Genomic DNA, 19,530 nt, shown 5'->3' with positions numbered 1-19,530 from the left:
GCTGTTGTTGCTCTTATTATTATTCCAGCAGTTGCTTGTTGTTACTGCACTTGATACTCTTCTGCTACGTGTTGCTAATGTTGCAATTACTCATAGTGTTGTTATTATAGTTGCTGCTGTGTCGCTGTTCTTAGTGCTGTTACTGCTGTTGTTGTTGATGGTACGACTGTTTCATACCATCGCTGTGCCGCCACCATCAACGCGAAAATTAAGACCAGTGAGAGAAGACACCTTGAAGCCCTCATCCGCTGTAAACCAGTGAGACGAAAGACGAAAAATTCACAACTAGATTGACGAGCGAAAACGACAACTGGTGAAAACAACAACGAGCACCACCACGACGACACTGACCCCCCAGAGTGAGAGGCGGGAAAAAGAACGGATAGGATGAATTAAAACAAACATTTCACAACCAGATGAGGAAAAAAACCGACAGCTATAACAACAACAAGAACCATCGCGATAATGAACTCAGGGTAGTGGACGGGAAAAAGGCTATACAGTAGCTCTCTTTATTTTCTTCAAGAACCGACTTGATGAATTAATCGTACACCCGCCAGGCCTGTACGATACTGTACCGTACGATAACACATCTCCCCCAAAACATTCAACCAGTGTACGAAAAACAAAACCACAAGTGTACAGTATATTCAGTTGCTAGTAGTAATCTGGGTGTTATATATTATACAGTATATGAACCAACTGAACAACAGAAAAGAAAATTATAAAATAGGAAGCTTTTGTTTGTGTAAATGTTAGGTTAGCATTTGTTATATCCATTCCCGGGTAGAACTATACAACACAGACTAGATATAAAACTGAAAACATTTATATATACTGAAATTCATAGTTAAAACAATCCCTCTTCCTTTTATTCCCTAGATATACGTATATATATATATAATATATATATATATATATATATATATATATATATATATATATATTTCATTAGCCCAATAGCACGCTGACTTGTACGTACAATCAACACCTGCCAGGATTCGAACCCACTGCCCACGACTATGATCGGAGAACGTTAACCGCTGGACCACCAGGATACTGAAAGCAGTTATAGACTTTGTTATATTTCACACAAAGCCTGTTCAACGAGCATATGGCGCCGTGAACCTCTAATGGGGACTACCCGTATCACGTAGGTGGTCAGAGTAACGTTTTACCAAATCCGGCTTCGAAACACGAGGATCCATATATATTTCATTAGCCCAATAGCACGCAGACTTCTACATACAATCAACACCTCAACCCGCCAGTTAATTACTAAAAATAAAATTGACGAAGAGGAAAAAAAGAGAATATAAAAAAAAAAGTAAACAAACGGGGCACAAGACGGCGAACGCGTGGAGGCAGATTAAAGGTAAACAGGACTGGGAGGTTTAATTACGGGACTCAAAACACAAAACTTCCACCCTGCTTGTACCGTGCAAATGGCTCTCACTCACCCAACATATGAAATGAAGTGCTCTACTCTGCACGCTGGGAGGAGGGGGGAGGAGGCGTGTTTCAAGACTTTTTCTCTCGGAAGTTCAGGGGAAGTAGTTTGTTTCATTCGTGTTTCTGTAGGAAGAAGCAGGTTTCGTTCGTGTTTCTGTGGGAAGTAGCTTGTTTCATTCGTGTTTCTGTAGGAAGTAGCTTGTTTCATTCCTGTTTCTGTAGGTAGGTGGCAAGTTTCAATCGTGTTTCTGTAGGGGAAGCAGCATGTTTCATTCCTGTTTCTGTAGGAAGCAGCATGTTTCATTCGTGTTTCTGCAGTGAAAGCAGTTTGTTTAACTGTGTTTCTGCAGGAAACAAACAGGTTTCGTTCGTGTTTCTTGTGGGAAGTAGCTTATTTCATTCAGTATTTGTGGAAGTAGCTTGCTCAATCGTGTTTTCTGTGGGAAAAGGCATATGTTTTATCTGTGTTTCTACAGGGAAGTAGCTTTCTATTTCAATCGTGTTTCTTGTGGGAAGTTATGTTTCATCTGTGTTTCTGTAGGAAGTAGCTTGTTTCAATCGTGTTTCTGTAGGAAGCAGCATGTTTCATTCCTGTTTCTGTAGGAAGTAGCATGTTTCATTCGTGTTTCTGTAGGAAGTAGCTTGTTTCATTCGTGTTTCTGTAGGAAGTAGCATGTTTCATTCGTGTTTCTGTAGGAAGTAGCTTGTTTCATTCCTGTTTCTGTAGGAAGTAGCTTGTTTCATTCGTGTTTCTGTAGGAAGTAGCATGTTTCATTCGTGTTTCTGTAGGAAGTAGCTTGTTTCATTCGTGTTTCTGTAGGAAGTAGCATGTTTCATTCGTGTTTCTGTAGGAAGTAGCATGTTTCATTCGTGTTTCTGTAGGAAGTAGCTTGTTTCATTCGTGTTTCTGTAGGAAGTAGCATGTTTCATTCGTGTTTCTGTAGGAAGTAGCTTGTTTCATTCGTGTTTCTGTAGGAAGTAGCTTGTTTCATTCCTGTTTCTGTAGGAAGTAGCTTGTTTCATTCGTGTTTCTGTAGGAAGTAGCTTGTTTCATTCGTGTTTCTGTAGGAAGTAGCTTGTTTCATTCGTGTTTCTGTAGGAAGTAGCATGTTTCATTCGTGTTTCTGTAGGAAGTAGCATGTTTCATTCGTGTTTCTGTAGGAAGTAGCTTGTTTCATTCGTGTTTCTGTAGGAAGTAGCATGTTTCATTCGTGTTTCTGTAGGAAGTAGCTTGTTTCATTCGTGTTTCTGTAGGAAGTAGCTTGTTTCATTCCTGTTTCTGTAGGTAGGTGGCAAGTTTCAATCGCGTTTCTCTACAAAGTTCAAGGAAAATAATATGTTTCTTTTACTCTAAAATTCCGGGATGGCAAGTTTCATTATTTTTAGTCTACCCCTCAAACATACCTCACATAACTACCCCCCCCCCCTACCTTAGTTACCCTCCCCAACATACCCCTCATACCGCCAACATACTCCCCACATCCCAACAACATACCCCTCATACCGCCAACACTATCATACGTCACATTCAACACATCCACAACATTATCACAACATTACTATTCTCAAAGGTAACTCTCCCTTACTCTCCCTCCCTGGCCTTTATAGAGAGGCTGAGGGGAGGGAGGGAGGGAGGGAGGGAGGGAGGGAGGGATGGAGGGAGAGGGGAGGGGGGGGGGGAGGGAGTGGTGAATAAAGGAGTGACAGACGGGAGGGTGAGGAGAGGGAGAGGTGGTGAGGAGAGGGGAGAGAGGGAAAATTGGTGGAGTGAGGAGAGAGTGAGTAGTGATTTGAGGAGTGGGAGAGGGGATGGTGAGGAGTGAAAGGGAGAGAGAGATATGTGGAGAAGAAAAATGGGGGGGAGAGGTGGGAGGTTGAAGGGAAAGTGGGAGAGGGGTCAGAGAGGGATGAGAGGGAAGGGAGGGATGAGAGGGAAGGGAGAGGCACATTAGATCCACAGGAACATTATCCTCTACAGTAATTAATCCTGTTTGCTCTTTGTCTCAATGGAATGGAGGGAGAGAGGGTGGGGGGTGAGAGAGAGAGAGATATAGAGAGTGAGTGAGTGAGTGAGTGAGTGAGTGAGTGAGTGAGTGAGTGAGTGAGTGAGTGAGTGAGTGAGTGAGTGAATACAAAGGTTAATAATTCAGTAAAGGTTGAGGTGAGTTGTGTTATCAGGTGAATAATAATTTTAGGTGTTTTTATATACGAGCCTTGATGTTTATTTATCCATTATAAACGCACCGTCACACACACACACTCTCTTAGACACACTCACTCATTCTTACACACACTTGCCTACCCTCACACACACACACTTATATACTCTAACACACTCTTACATACTGTCACACATCAACTTAAAACTCCCACATACTCAAATTAACCTCCCACACACTCAAAAACACACTCAAATTCTCACTTAAGCCTTACACACACACACACACACACACACACACACACACACACACACACACACACACACATACACACACACACACACACACACACACACACACTCTCTTCGTTCATACTCTAGAGTTAAAAAACCCACATCAAACATTTATGGCAGGTGTGTGGGTACCAGTCCAAGTAGTTTTCCCCCTAGGATGATCAAAGGCAGGTGTGGGCAGGTACCCGTTAGAGCTGTGTTGATAGTAAGTGCTGACGTACACATACACCCAACCACCACACACACACGCATACATACATACATACATACATACAACATGTACACACACCCACGCACACCACCACCAACGCCACTCAACACACACAAGCGCGCACACACACACACACACACACACACAAACACACACACACACACACACACACACACACACACACACACACACACACACACACACACACACACACACTCACAGAGAAGGAGGTGAAAAATTTAAGAGTCAACCACTAAAAAATACTTTGACATTTGGTGATATTTATTTACAACGTTTTATGAATAGTAAACAAAGGTAGTCTCTCTCTCTCTCTCTCTCTCTCTCTCTCTCTCTCTGTTTAACTCCTACTTTATATATCTCTCTAGCTGTCTCTCTTTCTCTTTCCCTCCTATACCTAGTCTCTCTTCGTCTCATCTTTCTCTCTGTCTCTTTCCCTCCTACCCAGTTTCTCCTCTCTCTCTCTCTCTCTCTCTCCAACCTTCTCTTCACTCTCCTCTCTTTTCTTCTCTCTCCTTCTCTTCTAAACCACCCTCTCCTAATTCTCCTCCTCCTCCCTCCCTCTTTCTTCTAAACCGCCTCTTCATCTTTCTCCTCCTCCTCCTCCTCCACTTCTTCTCCTCCTCCACTCGAGTCAAGGTGTGGGTAATTTACACAGGTGGGAGGGATCAAGGTATCATTTAGGGACGACAAGTTCACCGAGTTGAGCTGGCGGTTCTCTGCGTAAATTACTTGCTAAGTTCTTGAGTACGATGATTTAGACTTTTTGAGTACGATGGTTGAAACTCTTGAGTACGATGATTAAAACTTTGAGTATGATTGAAACTTTGAGTACGATGACTGAAACTTTGAGTATGAAGATTTAGAGTTTGAGCACGATGATTGAAACCTTGAGCATGATTTAAAGTTTGAGTATAATAATTTAAACTTTGAGTACGACGTTTAAGTTGTTTAAATACGATAACTTGAGACTTTGACAACAATAACGGGCCTTTGAGTACGATAACTTGAGACTTTGAGTAAGATGGCGCCACTGAGTACAAAATGATCCGTCGAGTACAATATAAATTGAGCACATCAATATAGCCCTTTTTATTACGGTATATATATGGTATATATATATATATATATATTTTATAAATTAAATAATGAACCTTTAGCACGAATGAATCATTTAAGACAAACACTTGAGTAAGTTTTCATATAGCATTATGACCTAGTCACGCCTAGACAGACAGACAGACAGACAGAGACAGACAGACAGACAGACAGACAGACAGACACAGACAGACAGAGAGGATAGGAGATAGATAGATAGATAGATAGATAGATAGATAGATAGATTGATAGATAGATTAGATAGATAGATAGATAGATAGATAGACATGCAACTATTCAAATTTCCATACAAGTTTATAATTGGTTCAGCATGTATATATTTACACAATGCAAGTATACAGTCTAACATATTGTACATTATACTATAGACAAAGTAGGTAGGTATACAATGTACTGTATACATATACCGTAGTAAATATACAACCAATATACCTAGACAAGTAAGGAAAGATAGCACCAATATCGTTTATATCAAGAACAAGACCACAGAACTATTGCATGTACCGGCACAGCTCGGACACACACACACACACACACACACACACACACACACACACACACACACACACTCACTAATGTTGCTTATATACCTCATGTAATCGATCGCGACAGAGTCATTTATAAGTGTTTCACCTCTTTGTAGTTTGGTTAGGTTAGGTTAGGTTAGGTTAGGTTAGGTTAGGTTAGGTTAGGTTAGGTTAGGTTAGGTTAGGTTAGATTGATATATGATCTATATATCTCCCTCTCAGTGATTAATATAACATGTATATCAAGGCTAACATATCATATTATATAACGTAGAGAAAACAACCAATCCGAAGGTCAGATAATGGATTTCTAATGAGTTCTTGAAGTGTAGTGAACTGTAGCACACTAACGAGACCTAGAAACAATTTAATTAACAGCATAACTACACTGACCTTGATTACAGCTCAATACACCGAAATAATTCAGTGTAGCATTGGAGGTTATCGAAACTACAGTCAGAGTTGCCTTTGAGAGATGGCCGTAATATTGGCCCTGAAATACCGTGTCTGCGAGAGTTAGTGTGGCAGCTCTGATTCCACCATATTTGTGAGAGTTCGTGTGTCTGTTCCACCATGTTTGTGAGAGTTCGTGTGTCTGTTCCACCATGTTTGTGAGAGTTCGTGTGTCTGTTCCACCATGTTTGTGAGAGTTAGTGTGTCTGTTCCACCATGTTTGTGAGAGTTAGTGTCTGTTCTGTTTCCTCGAGTATGTGAGAGTTAGTGTGTCTGTTCCACCATATTTGTGAGAGTTAGTGTCTGTTCTGTTTCCTCGAGTATGTGAGAGTTAGTGTGTCTTTTCCACCATGTTTGTGAGTTAGTGTGTCTGTTTCTCAGTATGTGAGAGTTAGTGTGTCTGTTCCACTATGTTTGTGAGAGTTAGTGTGTCTGTTCTGTTTCCTCGAGTATGTGAGAGGTTAGTGTGTCTGTTCCACCATGTTTGTGAGAGTTAGTGTGTCTGTTCTGTTTCCTCGAGTATGTGAGAGTTAGTGTGTCTGTTCCACTATGTTTGTGAGAGTGTGTGTCTGTTCTGTTTCGAGTATGTGGAGAGTTAGTGTGGTCTGTTCCACTATGTTGAGAGTTAGTGTGTCTGTTCTGTTTCCTAGTATGTGAGAGTTAGTGTGTCTGTTCCACTATGTTTGTGAGAGTTAGTGTGTCTCTTCCACTATGTTTGTGAGAGTTAGTGTGTCTGTTCTGTTTCTCGAGTATGTGAGAGTTAGTGTGTCTGTTCCACTATGTTTGGAGAGTTAGTGTGTCTGTTCCACTATGTTTGTGAGAGTTAGTGTGTCTGTTCTGTTTCCTCGAGTATGTGAGAGTTAGTGTGTCTGTTCCACTATGTTTGTGAGAGTTAGTGTGTCTGTTCTGTTCCACCTGTATAATTTACCCGTCAGTTCCATTTGGTCTCTGTCTCCTACTGTCCCAGGTGAGTGTGTTAAAGAGATACTGATATATAAAGAGACACATGATGAGAGAGAGATAATGAGAGAGAGAGAGAGAGAGGAAAAAGAGAAAAGAGAGGGAAAAAGAGAGAGAGAGTGAGAGATGAAAGGAGAGAAAAAGAGGAGTGATCAATCGTCTCTAGCTATGAAGTCTCTCATGCATATTCCATCAAGATCTTTGTGTATCTCTTTCCACCTTCCACTCCACCCTCTCCTCACTCCTCTCTCCCTCTCAAGTCTTCTTTATCTTCACCAACAACGTTATTCTTCAGGCCCTTTTATCTCTGTCTGTCTATCTGTCTGTCTGTCTGTCTGTCTGTCTGTCTGTCTGTCTATCTGTCTGTCTATATTTCTATCACTTTGTCTTTCCATAGCCTTTAGTCTGTCTATATGTGTACATACCCGTCTGTCTGCCTATCTTGTGTGTGTGTGTGTGTGTGTGTGTGTGTGTGTGTGTGTGTGTGTGTGTGTATATCTCTCTCTCTCTCTCTCTCTCTCTCTCCGGACGCTGCGCTACACAACATCCGGTGCGGAATTAAGCAGATGTACTAATATAGGGGAGGGAAGGGGGAGGGGGAGGAGAGGGAAGGGGAGGGGGAGAGATTGATGAAGGAGGAGAGGGGAGAGAAAAGGGTAAGAGATAAGAGGAAAGTGGGTGAGTGGGCAAGGGGAGTGACAAGCAAAAGAGAGAGAGAGAGAGAGAGAGAGAGAGAGAGAGAGAGTGGTGGTCCAACTCAAGACAACAGACAGCGGCGGAGTGCAATGCGACAGTTGAGTGGGAGGGAAAGTGAGAGGGAGGAGGGGCAGAGTTATGGAGAGAGAGAGGCGAGAGAGAGAGAGAGAGAGAGAGAGAGAGTTGCTCCTCACATCAAACGTAAATATAAACACCCATTAAAGAGTCATTCACCACTAACATCTATCACGTCATAGTGGAGAAAGTTGGTTCCCGTACAGACAGACAGACAGACAGACAGAGGATACAGACAGAACTATTTTAATAACAACCCGGTCCTCGAGTGGGTACGAAAATGATGATGATAGCGGCATAAAGAAAAGGCAATAACAACAAGTAGAGAAGAAACAAGAGACAAATTAGAGAGAGAAAAACATCCTGCCATTGTTGTTGTTGTTGGGGGAGGCAGGGGTGGGGGGGTGTGGTAGGGGAAGGGGTGTAGGGGAAGGGGTGTGGGGTAAGGAAGGGGTGGGGGGTGAGGGGTGAGGGGAAGGGGTGGGGGTAAGGGGGAAGGGGGGTGAGGGGAAGGTGGGGGGTGAGGAAGGTGGGGTGGGGGTGAGGGGAAGGTGTGGTCGGAGGAAGGGGGGTGTGTGTGGGGAAGAAGGAGTTTTAAGTTTTTTTGGGGGGGTTAATATGACCATTGAAGTGATCGTCTCTTTTATTACGTGTAAACTAATTATTTTGTTTTTTCTTTATTTACAGTGAGTTTCTCTTTCTTTTCTTTCGTTTTCTTTCTTTCTGTCTGTTTGTCTTTCTGTGTTTGTATCCACCTCTCTCTCCATCTGTAGTTATACACACACACCCACATCCACACCCCACAAGTACACCCACATCCACACCCCAAGTAACCCACACCTTCACATCCACCACACCTACATACACCCACACATACCTACTACATACACACACACCTATACATACCCACACACTAATATCCACCCACACACACACACACACACACACACACACACAACACACACACACCTACACATACACACCTACACACACATACCTACACAGTCCAGGGTGTGTGGAGGAGAGAGGCAGTATCTCCAGAGCTCTTTGTGTTTTTCTCTTATCATATATCTCTCACGCAGGTGTTTGTGTGTGTGTGTATGTGTGTGTGTGTGTGTGTGTGTGTGTGTGTGTGTGTCAACTGAAGATTAGACACCCTAGCTTAGTTTAGGTTTGGTTATGTTAGGTGAGGTTAGGTTTGGCTTGGCTTGGCTTGATGGCTTGCTTTGATTTAAGAGGCTAGGTTAGGTTAGGTTAGGCTAGTTTAAATCACCAGGTAAGCTAAGCTGGGGTGTCAAATCTTCAGGTAATCAACAATATAACATTTCTAGTACCGGCTACATTAGTTAAGTCCCTAAAACATTACTAATATAGATACACAATTAAATCACTAATTCGTTTATCGAACTTGAGGGGAAAAAAAGTTTATAATTAAACTTTTAAATTATGTTAATATAAGAGAAAGTTCCAAGTTTTCTCTGAGGTTATATTTTGCTTTCTCTCACCATCACACACAACAACACACACACACACACACACACACACACACACACACACACACAGGTAACCATTACTCAGTAGTAGGAAGAACCATCCACTTGCGGGATTAAATCTTCAAGAAAATGATCTGCCAGACGTGTGTGTGTGTGTGTGTATGTCTGTCTGTGTGTCTGTGTGTGTGTGTGTGTATGTTTTGTCTGTGTGTCTGTGTGTGTGTGTGTGTCTGTCTGTCTGTGTGTCTGTGTGTGTGTATGTCTGTGTGTGTGTGTGTGTGTGTGTGTGTCTGTTGTCTGTATGTGTATGTCTGTGTGTGTGTGTGTGTGTGTGTGTGTGTGTGTGTGTGTGTGTGTGTGTGTGTGTGTCTGTTGTGTGTGTGTGTGTGTGAATAAAGATGACATTTGAGAGGTAAGTTCCATCACAGGGAGGAGAGGCACTACAGCTACTATGTGTTGTGGAGAAAGTGCCAAAGAGCCGGAAGTAGCCAGAGAGAGTCGGAGTTTAGATTAGTGTTGTGTTAAGTTAAATTAGGTATGATTAGTGTTAGGTTAAGTTAGAATAGTGTTAGGTTAGGTTAGGTTAGGGTAGTCTTGTGTTTGAGTGACCTTCGTGTAACAATCCCCCACCTCTCTCTCTCTCTGCCATTTTTACTCAGTCAGTCAGTCAGTCAGTCTCTCTCTCTCTCATTTGACTCAGTCAGTCAGTCAGTCAGTTCAACCTTTCATGTCACCTCTTATTTCAGTCTCTCCCTCTTTTCATTATTTGAGTTTTATTGCGTTTTATTGTTCTTCCCCTTCCTACTGACACTATCATTCCTCTTTTACCGATCACCCTCTCTACTCTCACATTCTTTTCTTTCATATTCTTCCTTCCTTCCTTCCCCTCCTTCTTTCCTTCCTTCATTCCTTCTTTCATTCCTTCCTTCTTTCCTTCCTTCCTTTTCCATCCACTTGCTCTCTCTCTCTCTCTCTCTCCACTGTTACTTTTTTATTTTCTTCTTTCTGTTCTTTCTTTTTCTCTTCCTCCTTCTTTCCTTCCACTCCTTCCTTCCTTCTTTCTTTCTTTCTTTCATTCCTTCCATCCCCTCTGTCATTTTTCTCTCTTTCTCTCTCTCACATACTGGCCGGTTCAACCCCCAATCTCTCTCTCTCATTGGCCGGGTCTCTCTCTCTCATTGGCCGGGTCTCTCTCTCTCTTTCTCTCTCTCTCCCTGGCCGGGTCCCTCTCTCTCCTGGCCGGGTCCCTCTCTCTCCTGGCCAGGTCCTCTCTCTCTCACTGGCCGGGTCCCTCTCTCTCACTGGCCGGGTCTCTCTCTCTCTCTCCACTGGCCGGGTCCCTCTCTCTCTGGCAGGTCCCTCTCTCTCCCTGGCCGGGCCTTTCTCCCTCTTTCACTGGCCGGGTCCCTCTCTCTCACTGGCCGGGTCTCTCTCTCACTGGCCGGGTCCCTCTCTCACTGGCCAGGTCTCTCTCTCTCTCTCACTGGCGGTCCTCTCTCTCTCTCTCTCTCTTCACTGGCAGTCCCTCTCTCTCACTGGCCGGGTCCCTCTCTCACTGGCCGGGTCCCTCTCTCTCTCACTGGCCGGTCCTTCCTGGCCGGACCTTCTCTCTCCTGGCCGGACCCTTCTCTCACTGGCCGGACCCTTCTCTCTCACTGGCCGGGCCCCTCTCTCTCACTGGCCGGACCCTTCTCTCTCACTGGCGGACCCTTCTCTCTCACTAGCCGGGCCCTTTCTCTCTCACTGGCCGGGTCCTCTCCTCTCACTGGCCGGGTCCCTCTCTCTCTCTCTCCACCTGGCTGGGTCCCTCTCTCTCTCACTAGCCGGGTCCCTCTCTCTCCTGTGGGGTCCCTCTCCTCTCTCTCACTGGCCGGGTCCTCCTCCTCTCTCACTGGCCGGGCCCTCTCTCTCACTGGCCGGGTCCCTCTCTCTCTCTCACTGGCCGGCCTTCTCTCTCCACTGGCCGGACCTCTCTCTGTGGGTCCCTCTCTCTCTCTCACTGGCGGGTCCCTCTCTCTCACTGGCGGACCCTTCCTCTCTCACTGGCCGGTCCCTCTCTTCTCACTGGCCGGACCCCTCTCTCTCTGTGGACCCTTCTCTCTCTGGCCGGGTCCCTCTCTCTCTCTCACTGGCGGACCCTTCTCTCTCACTAGCCGGACCCTTCCTCTCTCCTGGCCGGACCCTTCTCTCTCACTGGCGGACCCTTCTCTCTCACTGGCCGGACCCTTCTCTCTCACTGGCCGGGTCCCCTCTCTCTCACTGCTGGGACCCTTCTCTCTCACTGGCCGGGTCCTCCTCTCTCACTGGCCGGGTCCCTCTCTCTCTCTCACTGGCGGACCTTCTCTCTCACTGGCCGGGTCCCTCTCTCTCACTGGCCGGACCCTTCTCTTTCACTGGCGGACCCTTCTCTCTCACTGGCCGGACCCTTCTCTCTCACTGGCCGGACCCTTCTCTCTCACTGGCCGGACCTCTCTCTCTCACTGGCCGGACCCTTCTCTCTCACTGGCAGGACCCTCTTGTTATACACAATGGTAGAGTCAGCAACATTTCTCCCTTCCTGTTCTTTCTCTTCCATGTCGTTGGTTCAACTTTATTTTCTTATCTGCATTTTCTTAGTTTCATTGGTCTCTCTCTGTCTCTCTTCCCCCCCCCTCTCTCTCTCTCTCTCTTTCTCCCATTCTTTATTATCGCCTTGTTTATTTTCCTTCATAATAATACCCATTTTTAAATTCTCTCTCACTCACACAGTTTATACATGCATACACTCGCTCTCCTCAATATATTTTCATTATTTTTCTGTTTCTACCATTTTTATCTTTCCTTTCTTCCTCCCTTCCTTCCTTCCTTCCTTTCACCTGCATGAGTTAGCGTCTTCTATTGTCTTATTGTCTTCTTCTTCATTAACTTTATCATCCGTTGTGCTTCAACACTCTTTATTGTATTTACAGTATAACTATTACCATCACTAACTTGACCACTGATAATTAGCAATACTCAAGATGATGATGATGATGATGATGATGATGATGATAATAATAATAACAACACCAATAATAATAATAATAATAATAATAATAATAATAATAATAATAATAATAATAATAATAATAATAATAATAATATCATGTCAAACTTAACCCTTTCAATCATGTACCTGAGCGAGACTCACTTTCAGGGGAACACAATACCTCTTTGTAGTGTGTGTGTGTGTGTGTGTGTGTGTGTGTGTGTGTGGGCAGAACTATTACCTGAGGGGAATATCCTGGTCTGGAGGGAAAATATCCTTGTGTGGAAGGGAATATCTGTACAGGGGGAAGTTCAGAGAATATCCAGCACTAAAAGTGTTAAAAGTGCGACAGTAAAGATATATTACCATTACTCTCTACCCCTCCCTCGCCCAACCCCTATCCCCCTCCTACCTCTCACCCCCCCAAACACAGACCATTGCACAAATAGGAAAAGTTTAAATTTTTGAGGCATAATTTTTATGGTTATACGTGGAGAAAATGGTCACAGGGCCAAAATAAAAGAAAACCCTAACTGTAACTGACAGGCTGACCTTTCCTTATTGAAACCTAACCTTTCATAACCAAAGCTAATACAAAGTAACTAGCAAACCTAACCTAACCAGAAGGGAGGGAGGAGGGAGAGAAAGGAGGAGGGAGGAAGGAGGATGGAAAAGAGAGGGAGGAGGGAATAATAGGAGGAGGAAAGAGAGGGAGGAAGGAGAGGAGAAACAGTCATCAGGTAAGATGAAAGTGATGTCAGGCTGGCACACACCTTGGCCTACAGTGACCACCTCTCTACCTCCCCTCTCATGTGACCACCTCCCTACCCCCCTCTCCTCCATGTGACCACCTCCTTACCCCCTGGTCAGTGTCGCATTGCTGCTTTTCATCTATTTCTCTTTCCTTCTCTTTTCTCCATCTTTTCTTATTTCTCTCTCTCTCTCTCTCTCTCTCTCTCTCTCTCTCTCTCCTTCCTCTTCTGTCTTCTTCCTCTTTCTCTCTTTTATTTCTCCTCTCTCCCACTTCTCTTGCATAAACATCGTCCGGATATTATTGTCCGCCGCCGCAACATATTCCTCCACGCAGAGATATTTCGAGAGATACTAACAAGAGAAAGGAGAGATACCAGCAAGAGACTGAGATACTAGCAAGAGAGAGAGAAACACTTACAAACGAGACAAAAGAGACAAAGTAGGAGAGATAGAGAGGTAGAGAGATACGTACTTGCAAAACACAGACTTACAGAAGCTTCAGATGAAACATTAACAAACTCATCACAAGGACACATCACACAGAACTGGTCCAAGGTGTGTGAGGAAGATGGTGTGTGAGGAAGATGGTGTGTGAGGAAGATGGTGTGTGAGGAAGATGGTGTGTGAGGAGAAGATGGTGTGTGGGGAGAGATGGTGTGTGGGGAAGATGGTGTGTGGGGAAGATGGTGTGTGAGGAGAAGATGGTGTGTGAGGAGGAAGATGGTGTGTGGGAAGATGGTGTGTGAGGAAGATGGTGTGTGGGGAAGATGTGTGTGAGAGGGAGATGGTGTGTGAGGAAGATGGTGTGTGGGGAAGATGGTGTGTGAGGAAGATGGTGTGTGGGGAAGATGGTGTGTGAGGAAGAGAGATGGTGTGTGGGGGGAAGATGGTGTGTGGGGAAGATGGTGTGTGGGGAAGATGGTGTGTGAGGGAAGATGGTGTGTGTGGGGGAAGATGGTGTGTGGAGGAAGATGGTGTGTGAGGAGAGATGGTGTGTGAGGAAGATGGTGTGTGAGGAAGATGGTGTGTGAGGAAGATGGTGTGAGGAAGATGGTGTGTGGGGAAGATGGTGTGTGAGGAAGATGGTGTGTGAGGAAGATGAGTAGATGGTGAGGAAGATGGTGTGTGGAGGAAGATGGTGTGTGAGGAAGATGTGTGAGGAAGATGGTGTGTGTGAGGAAGATGGTGTGTGAGGAAGATGGTGTGAGGAAGATGGTGTGAGAGGAAGATGGTGTGTGAGGAAGATGGTGTGAGGAAGATGGTGTGTGAGGAAGATGTGAGTAAGATGGTGTGTGAGGAAGATGGTGTGTGAGGAAGATGGTGTGAGAAGATGGTGTGAGGAAGATGTGTGTGTGAAGATGGTGTGTGAGGAAGATGAAGTGAGGAAGATGGTGTGTGAGGAAGATGGTGTGAGGAAGATGGTGTGTGGAGAAGATGGTGTGAGGGGAAAAAGTGAGGAAGATGGTGTGTGAGGAAGATGGTGTGTGAGGAAGATGGTGTGTGAGGAAGATGGTGTGTGAGGAAGATGGTGTGTGAGGAAGATGGTGAGTAAAGATGGTGTGAGGAAGATGGTGTGAGGAAGATGGTGTGTGGAGGAAGATGGTGTGTGAGGAAGATAAGTGTGAGGAAGATGTGGTGTGTGAGGGGAGATGGTGTGTGAGGAAGATGGTGTGAGGAAGATGGTGGTGTGGTGGTGTGAGAAGATGGTGTGGAGAAGAGTGAGGAAGAGAAGATGGTGAGGAAGATGGGTGTGGAGGAAGATGGAGGGAGAAGATGGTGTGTGAGGAAGATGGTGTGCAGGAAGATGGTGTGTGGAGGAAGATGGTGTGTGAGAAGATGGTGTGTGTGGGAGGAAGATGGTGTGTGAGGAAGATGGTGTGTGAGGAAGATGGTGGAGAAGATGGTGTGTGAGAAGATGGGGGTGTGTGAGGAAGATGGTGTGTGAGGAAGATGGTGTGTGAGGAAGATGGTGTGTGAGGAAGATGGTGTGTGAGGAAGATGGTGTGTGAGGAAGATGGTGTGAGAGGAAGATGGTGTGTGAGGAAAATCATGTTGAGGAAGACAGATGAATGTGACGGGTTAAGACAGATTTATTGCGAGTTAGAGAGGAACGGACACCATTCATCACGTCACACGCTTGTACTGTATGATGGCGGAGGACCTCTGATATTAGTAGTAGTAGTAGTAAATAATAGTAGTAGTAGTAGTAGTAATTGGGGCGAAGGTGTGACTATTGGCGGAGGCTGGAGGCCATAAAAAGTATTAGTAGTAATAGTAATCACCAAAAATCACTGACTCATCAATATAAGTTATCTTTACTTCAGGAACATCAAGAGTACGTCACATGTACTGTTTAATAACTCACAAGATCATTCAAGAGTGATGATATAACACTGTACTCAAGGTTATTATTTATATAAGGATTATCTATATAAGGATTTCATATATGTAAATCTGCATATGGTTATCATGCAGGTAAGTTATATAAGATTATCTATCTATCTATCTATTCATCTATCTTTCTATCTATCTATTTATCTATCCATTTATTCATCCATCTATCCACCCATCTATCTATTTATCCATCCATCAATCCATCCATCCACCCAATCTTGTAACCTTACCTAACCTCACCTGACCTAACCAAAACCTAACCAAAACATAACCTGACCTGACCTACTAATCATCTTATCCAGGTACTGTTAATTACACACATACCTGCAGCTTCTGTCACCGTCGCCGAGTCACTGCTGGTTTCTCCATCTGTAAGGACAACAGGTAAAAGATGTTAAGATATGCAACAGGTAATGGATCACCTGAAGAATAGCCCCCCCCCCCCACACAACCTTCAACAGTTTAATTCACCTGATGATAAAACACCTTAATGCTACCTTTGTGAGGGGGTGGGGGGGGGTTGAGTTGTGGTTAGCGTTTGGTTTGGTTAGGTTGGTTGGCTATTTAAGTTGGTTAGGGTAGACTATTTCAAGTTAGGTTAGGTTAGACTATTTCAAGTTAGGTTAGGGTAGACTATTTCAAGTAGGTTAGGGTGACTATTTCAGTGGTTGGTGACTATTTCAGTTAGGTTAGGTTACTATTTCAAGTTAGGTTAGTTATATTGTCGGTTAGGTTGGGTTAGTGTTTGGTTTGGTTTGGTTAGGTTAGACTATTTCAAGTTAGGTTAGGTTAGACTATTTCAAGTTAGGTTAGGTTAGACTATTTCAAGTTAGGTTAGGGTAGACTATTTCAAGTTAGGTTAGGGTAGACTATTTCAAGTTAGGTTAAGTTATATTGTCGGTTAGGTTAGGTTAGTGTTATGTTCGGTTAAATATCCTAACATAACCAACATAACGTTAGCCTAACCTAACCAAACAATACGAGATACAAGACACACGGTAGTAAGATATTCAACACCTGTCATGTTCTCAACCCTGCCAGACTAACGCCTCCACCTCTCTTTGTCTCTCTGTCTCCTTTGTCTCCTCGTCTCTCTCCTTTTTATTACCTTCTCTCCCTTTCTTTCCTTCGTTAGCTTTGTCTTTACTTACCCTATTTCTCTCTTTCCTTCCCTATCTGTTTCCCCTTCCTCCCTCCTCCTCTCTCTCTCTCTCTCTCTCTAGCCGTTATTCTCCTCTCCTTTCACCCATTTCTTATCCTTTATTTACGTTTCCTGTTTTGTTTCTCTTCCCATTCTCTTCTCCGTTCTCCTTTCTTCTCTTTCCCCTCTGATTCCCCTTTCTTGTTTCTCCCATCTCTTTCTTTCTCCTCCTCTTCCTCTTCTCTCGTCTTTTAACCCCTTCCTCTACTCTCGTCTCTTAACCCCTTCCTTCTTCTACTCCCTCTCCCCTTTCTCCCATCCCACCCTTCCCATCACCCCAGGTCGAGAGTGGTGGGGGAACAGCCAGCACCTGGGTCGGAGATAAAGAGCTATACTCCTCTTAACTATGATAATGACGTAACAGCTGGTGGAAGGGGTGAGGGAGGAGGGGGAGAAATGAAAGGAAGAGGAGGAAGAAGAAAAGAAGGTATGGTGGGAGAAGGAGAATTAAAGAGAAAAGAAGAGGAAAATAATTAACAATAGAAAGAAAGTAGACAGGAAGCAAAACAAATAAACAAATAATAAATAAATAATTACAGACAAACATGAATCAACAGAGCTGCACTAACCCCCTTCAGATGTTACCGAGTATAATAACCATCTTCAACAGAGCCTTATATATTAGCAATAATTATAAGGCTTGAGAATTCACGTTTAATACTAACAAATCATTAAAGGGTCAAACACCTACCTGTAATTAAAGGGTCAAACACCTACCTATAATTAACAGGGGCTAGCTATAATTAAAGGTCCAAACTACTACCTATAATTAACGGGTCAAACACCTACCTATAATTAAAGGGCACACACCATAAAATAGTAATTGTAATTTGGAGATAAAAATTAAGGTCATTTAGAGTATTAGTAATTAGTGGGGTTATTTTCTGGATATTTATTATATTTAAATCACGAAGATTAAAACCTGTTATATTTGTTTTAAGTTTACGAGGGTCACCTGTAGGTTAGGTTAAGTTTTGTTAGCGTTAGGTTAGGTTAGGTTAGGTTAGCGTTAGGTTAGGTTAGGTTAGGTTAGGTTAGGTTAGCGTTAGGTTAGGTTTTGTTAGGTGAGATTAAAGTTACTGTTAATGTGGATTTTCTTCAGGTGAAATAAACTGGGGGAGGGTGCTAATCTTCAGGTGACCCTTAAAGGAAATAACCAAGGTGCAATTTTCAGGTGATAAAAATGTTAATGACTCACAATCACTAGATAGTACACCTGCTTACATTAATTGTATCGTAAGTTAAACACAGTCATTATAATTACCCGATAAAGTAATTATTTGAACATTCCTTTATTGATTTACGTCACTAATATAATTAAAATGTCAAGTCAGGAAAGTTGAGTTAGAAAAATATTAAATGAGACCAAATTAATATTTTTACTTCATGAACTTTTAACGACATAACTAATGACTTTCACTTGGACAAATTATTAATACTTTACACGGGAGGAATTGACTTGTTTGATAGGTCATTTATGTATCCTCTCAGTGTTGTGCCCCTCCACCCCCCCAACCCCCCTCACCCCCCCTCCCTAACCCCCCTCCACCCCACCCCACCCCTCCACCCCACCCCGCCCCCTCCACCCCCAGCCCCTCCACACCCCACCACCCAACCTCCACCCCTGACCCCTCCACCCCCAACCCCTCACCCCCCGACCCCCCCTCCACCCACCCCCAACCCCCCTCCACCCCACCCAACCCCTCACCCCACCCCGACCCCCTCACCCCACCCCAACCCCTCCACCCCCCCGACCCCTCCACCCCCCCGACCCCTCCACCCCAGCCCCCTCCACCCCACCCCACCCCCAACCCCCTCCACCCACCCCAACCCCTCCACCCCCCCCGACCCCTCACCCCACCCCAACCCCTCCACCCCTCAACCCCTCACCCCCGACCCCTCACGACCCCACAGGTAAAATATTTCATCTCGTCAACTCTAGAAATCTTACTGACAATTTTAAATAGTTTAAATGTAGCTCCTTTAACATAACCTCAACCTCCATCTAACTAACCTCAACTCAACCTAACCTCAACTTCCTAACCTAACCCTAACCTCCTTCTTATAACCTAAATTCTCATTGAAAAACAGAACAAAAAATACATATAAAAAAACACACTTCCTAAAAACGACATTAAATAAAGACTGTCGTTTTTATAGTCATTTTCTAAACTGCATTATCTAATGAAACAAAGAGTGTAAATACATTATATATATGTATGCTTTAGCTGATTAAAATACCACAGGTGTATCTGAACTAATTAACGTTAGGTGTCAGGTATATAGACACGTGGACCATTATTTGAGGTGTTGTAATTCTCTCTAAACTGTGAATCAAAAATTAAGTTTCCTGTTAATTTCTTCTTCCTCTTTATCTTTCTTACCACGTCAATCCCCTCTGGCCTTGACATGATTTTGTGTGTGTGTGTGTGGAGGGGGGGGTGGGTGGTGGGTGGAGGGGTGGGTGGGTGGGTGGGTGGTGGTGGTGGGTGGGTGTGGTGTGGGTGTGGGGGTGGTGGGTGGGTGGGTGGGTGGGTGGAGGGGGTGGGTGGGTGGGTGGTGGTGGAAGGGGAGGAGGTGTTAAGGCATTATAATTCTTCCTCTTTTTAGGTTGTAAGTATGGGTTAACAAACTCTTTTAAAGTGTTTATGTAAAGCTAAGATGGATTAATGTATCTTATCAGGTGTGGTTGTAAGAGTTAATCAACGCACTCTACCTT

At 44.1% G+C, this 19,530-nt stretch overlaps 1 protein-coding gene across 1 annotated transcript in view; it reads right to left on the bottom strand.

The window, feature by feature from the left end:
• The window catches only part of LOC121874823, a 217,745-nt gene that overhangs the window by 138,004 nt on the left and 60,211 nt on the right, over nucleotides 1-19,530 (bottom strand). Inside the window, exon 3 of the mRNA XM_042379108.1 lies at nucleotides 15,935-15,979. Coding sequence (XP_042235042.1) covers nucleotides 15,935-15,979 — 45 coding nt within the window. The remainder of the gene's footprint in view (nucleotides 1-15,934; nucleotides 15,980-19,530) is intronic.

The sequence above is a fragment of the Homarus americanus genome, unplaced genomic scaffold, assembly GCF_018991925.1.
Source record: "Homarus americanus isolate GMGI-L3 unplaced genomic scaffold, GMGI_Hamer_2.0 scaffold56009, whole genome shotgun sequence".
Lineage (NCBI taxonomy): Eukaryota > Metazoa > Arthropoda > Malacostraca > Decapoda > Nephropidae > Homarus > Homarus americanus.
Note: the sequence above shows the minus strand (reverse complement) of the source record. Positions and strands in the feature narration are given on the sequence as shown.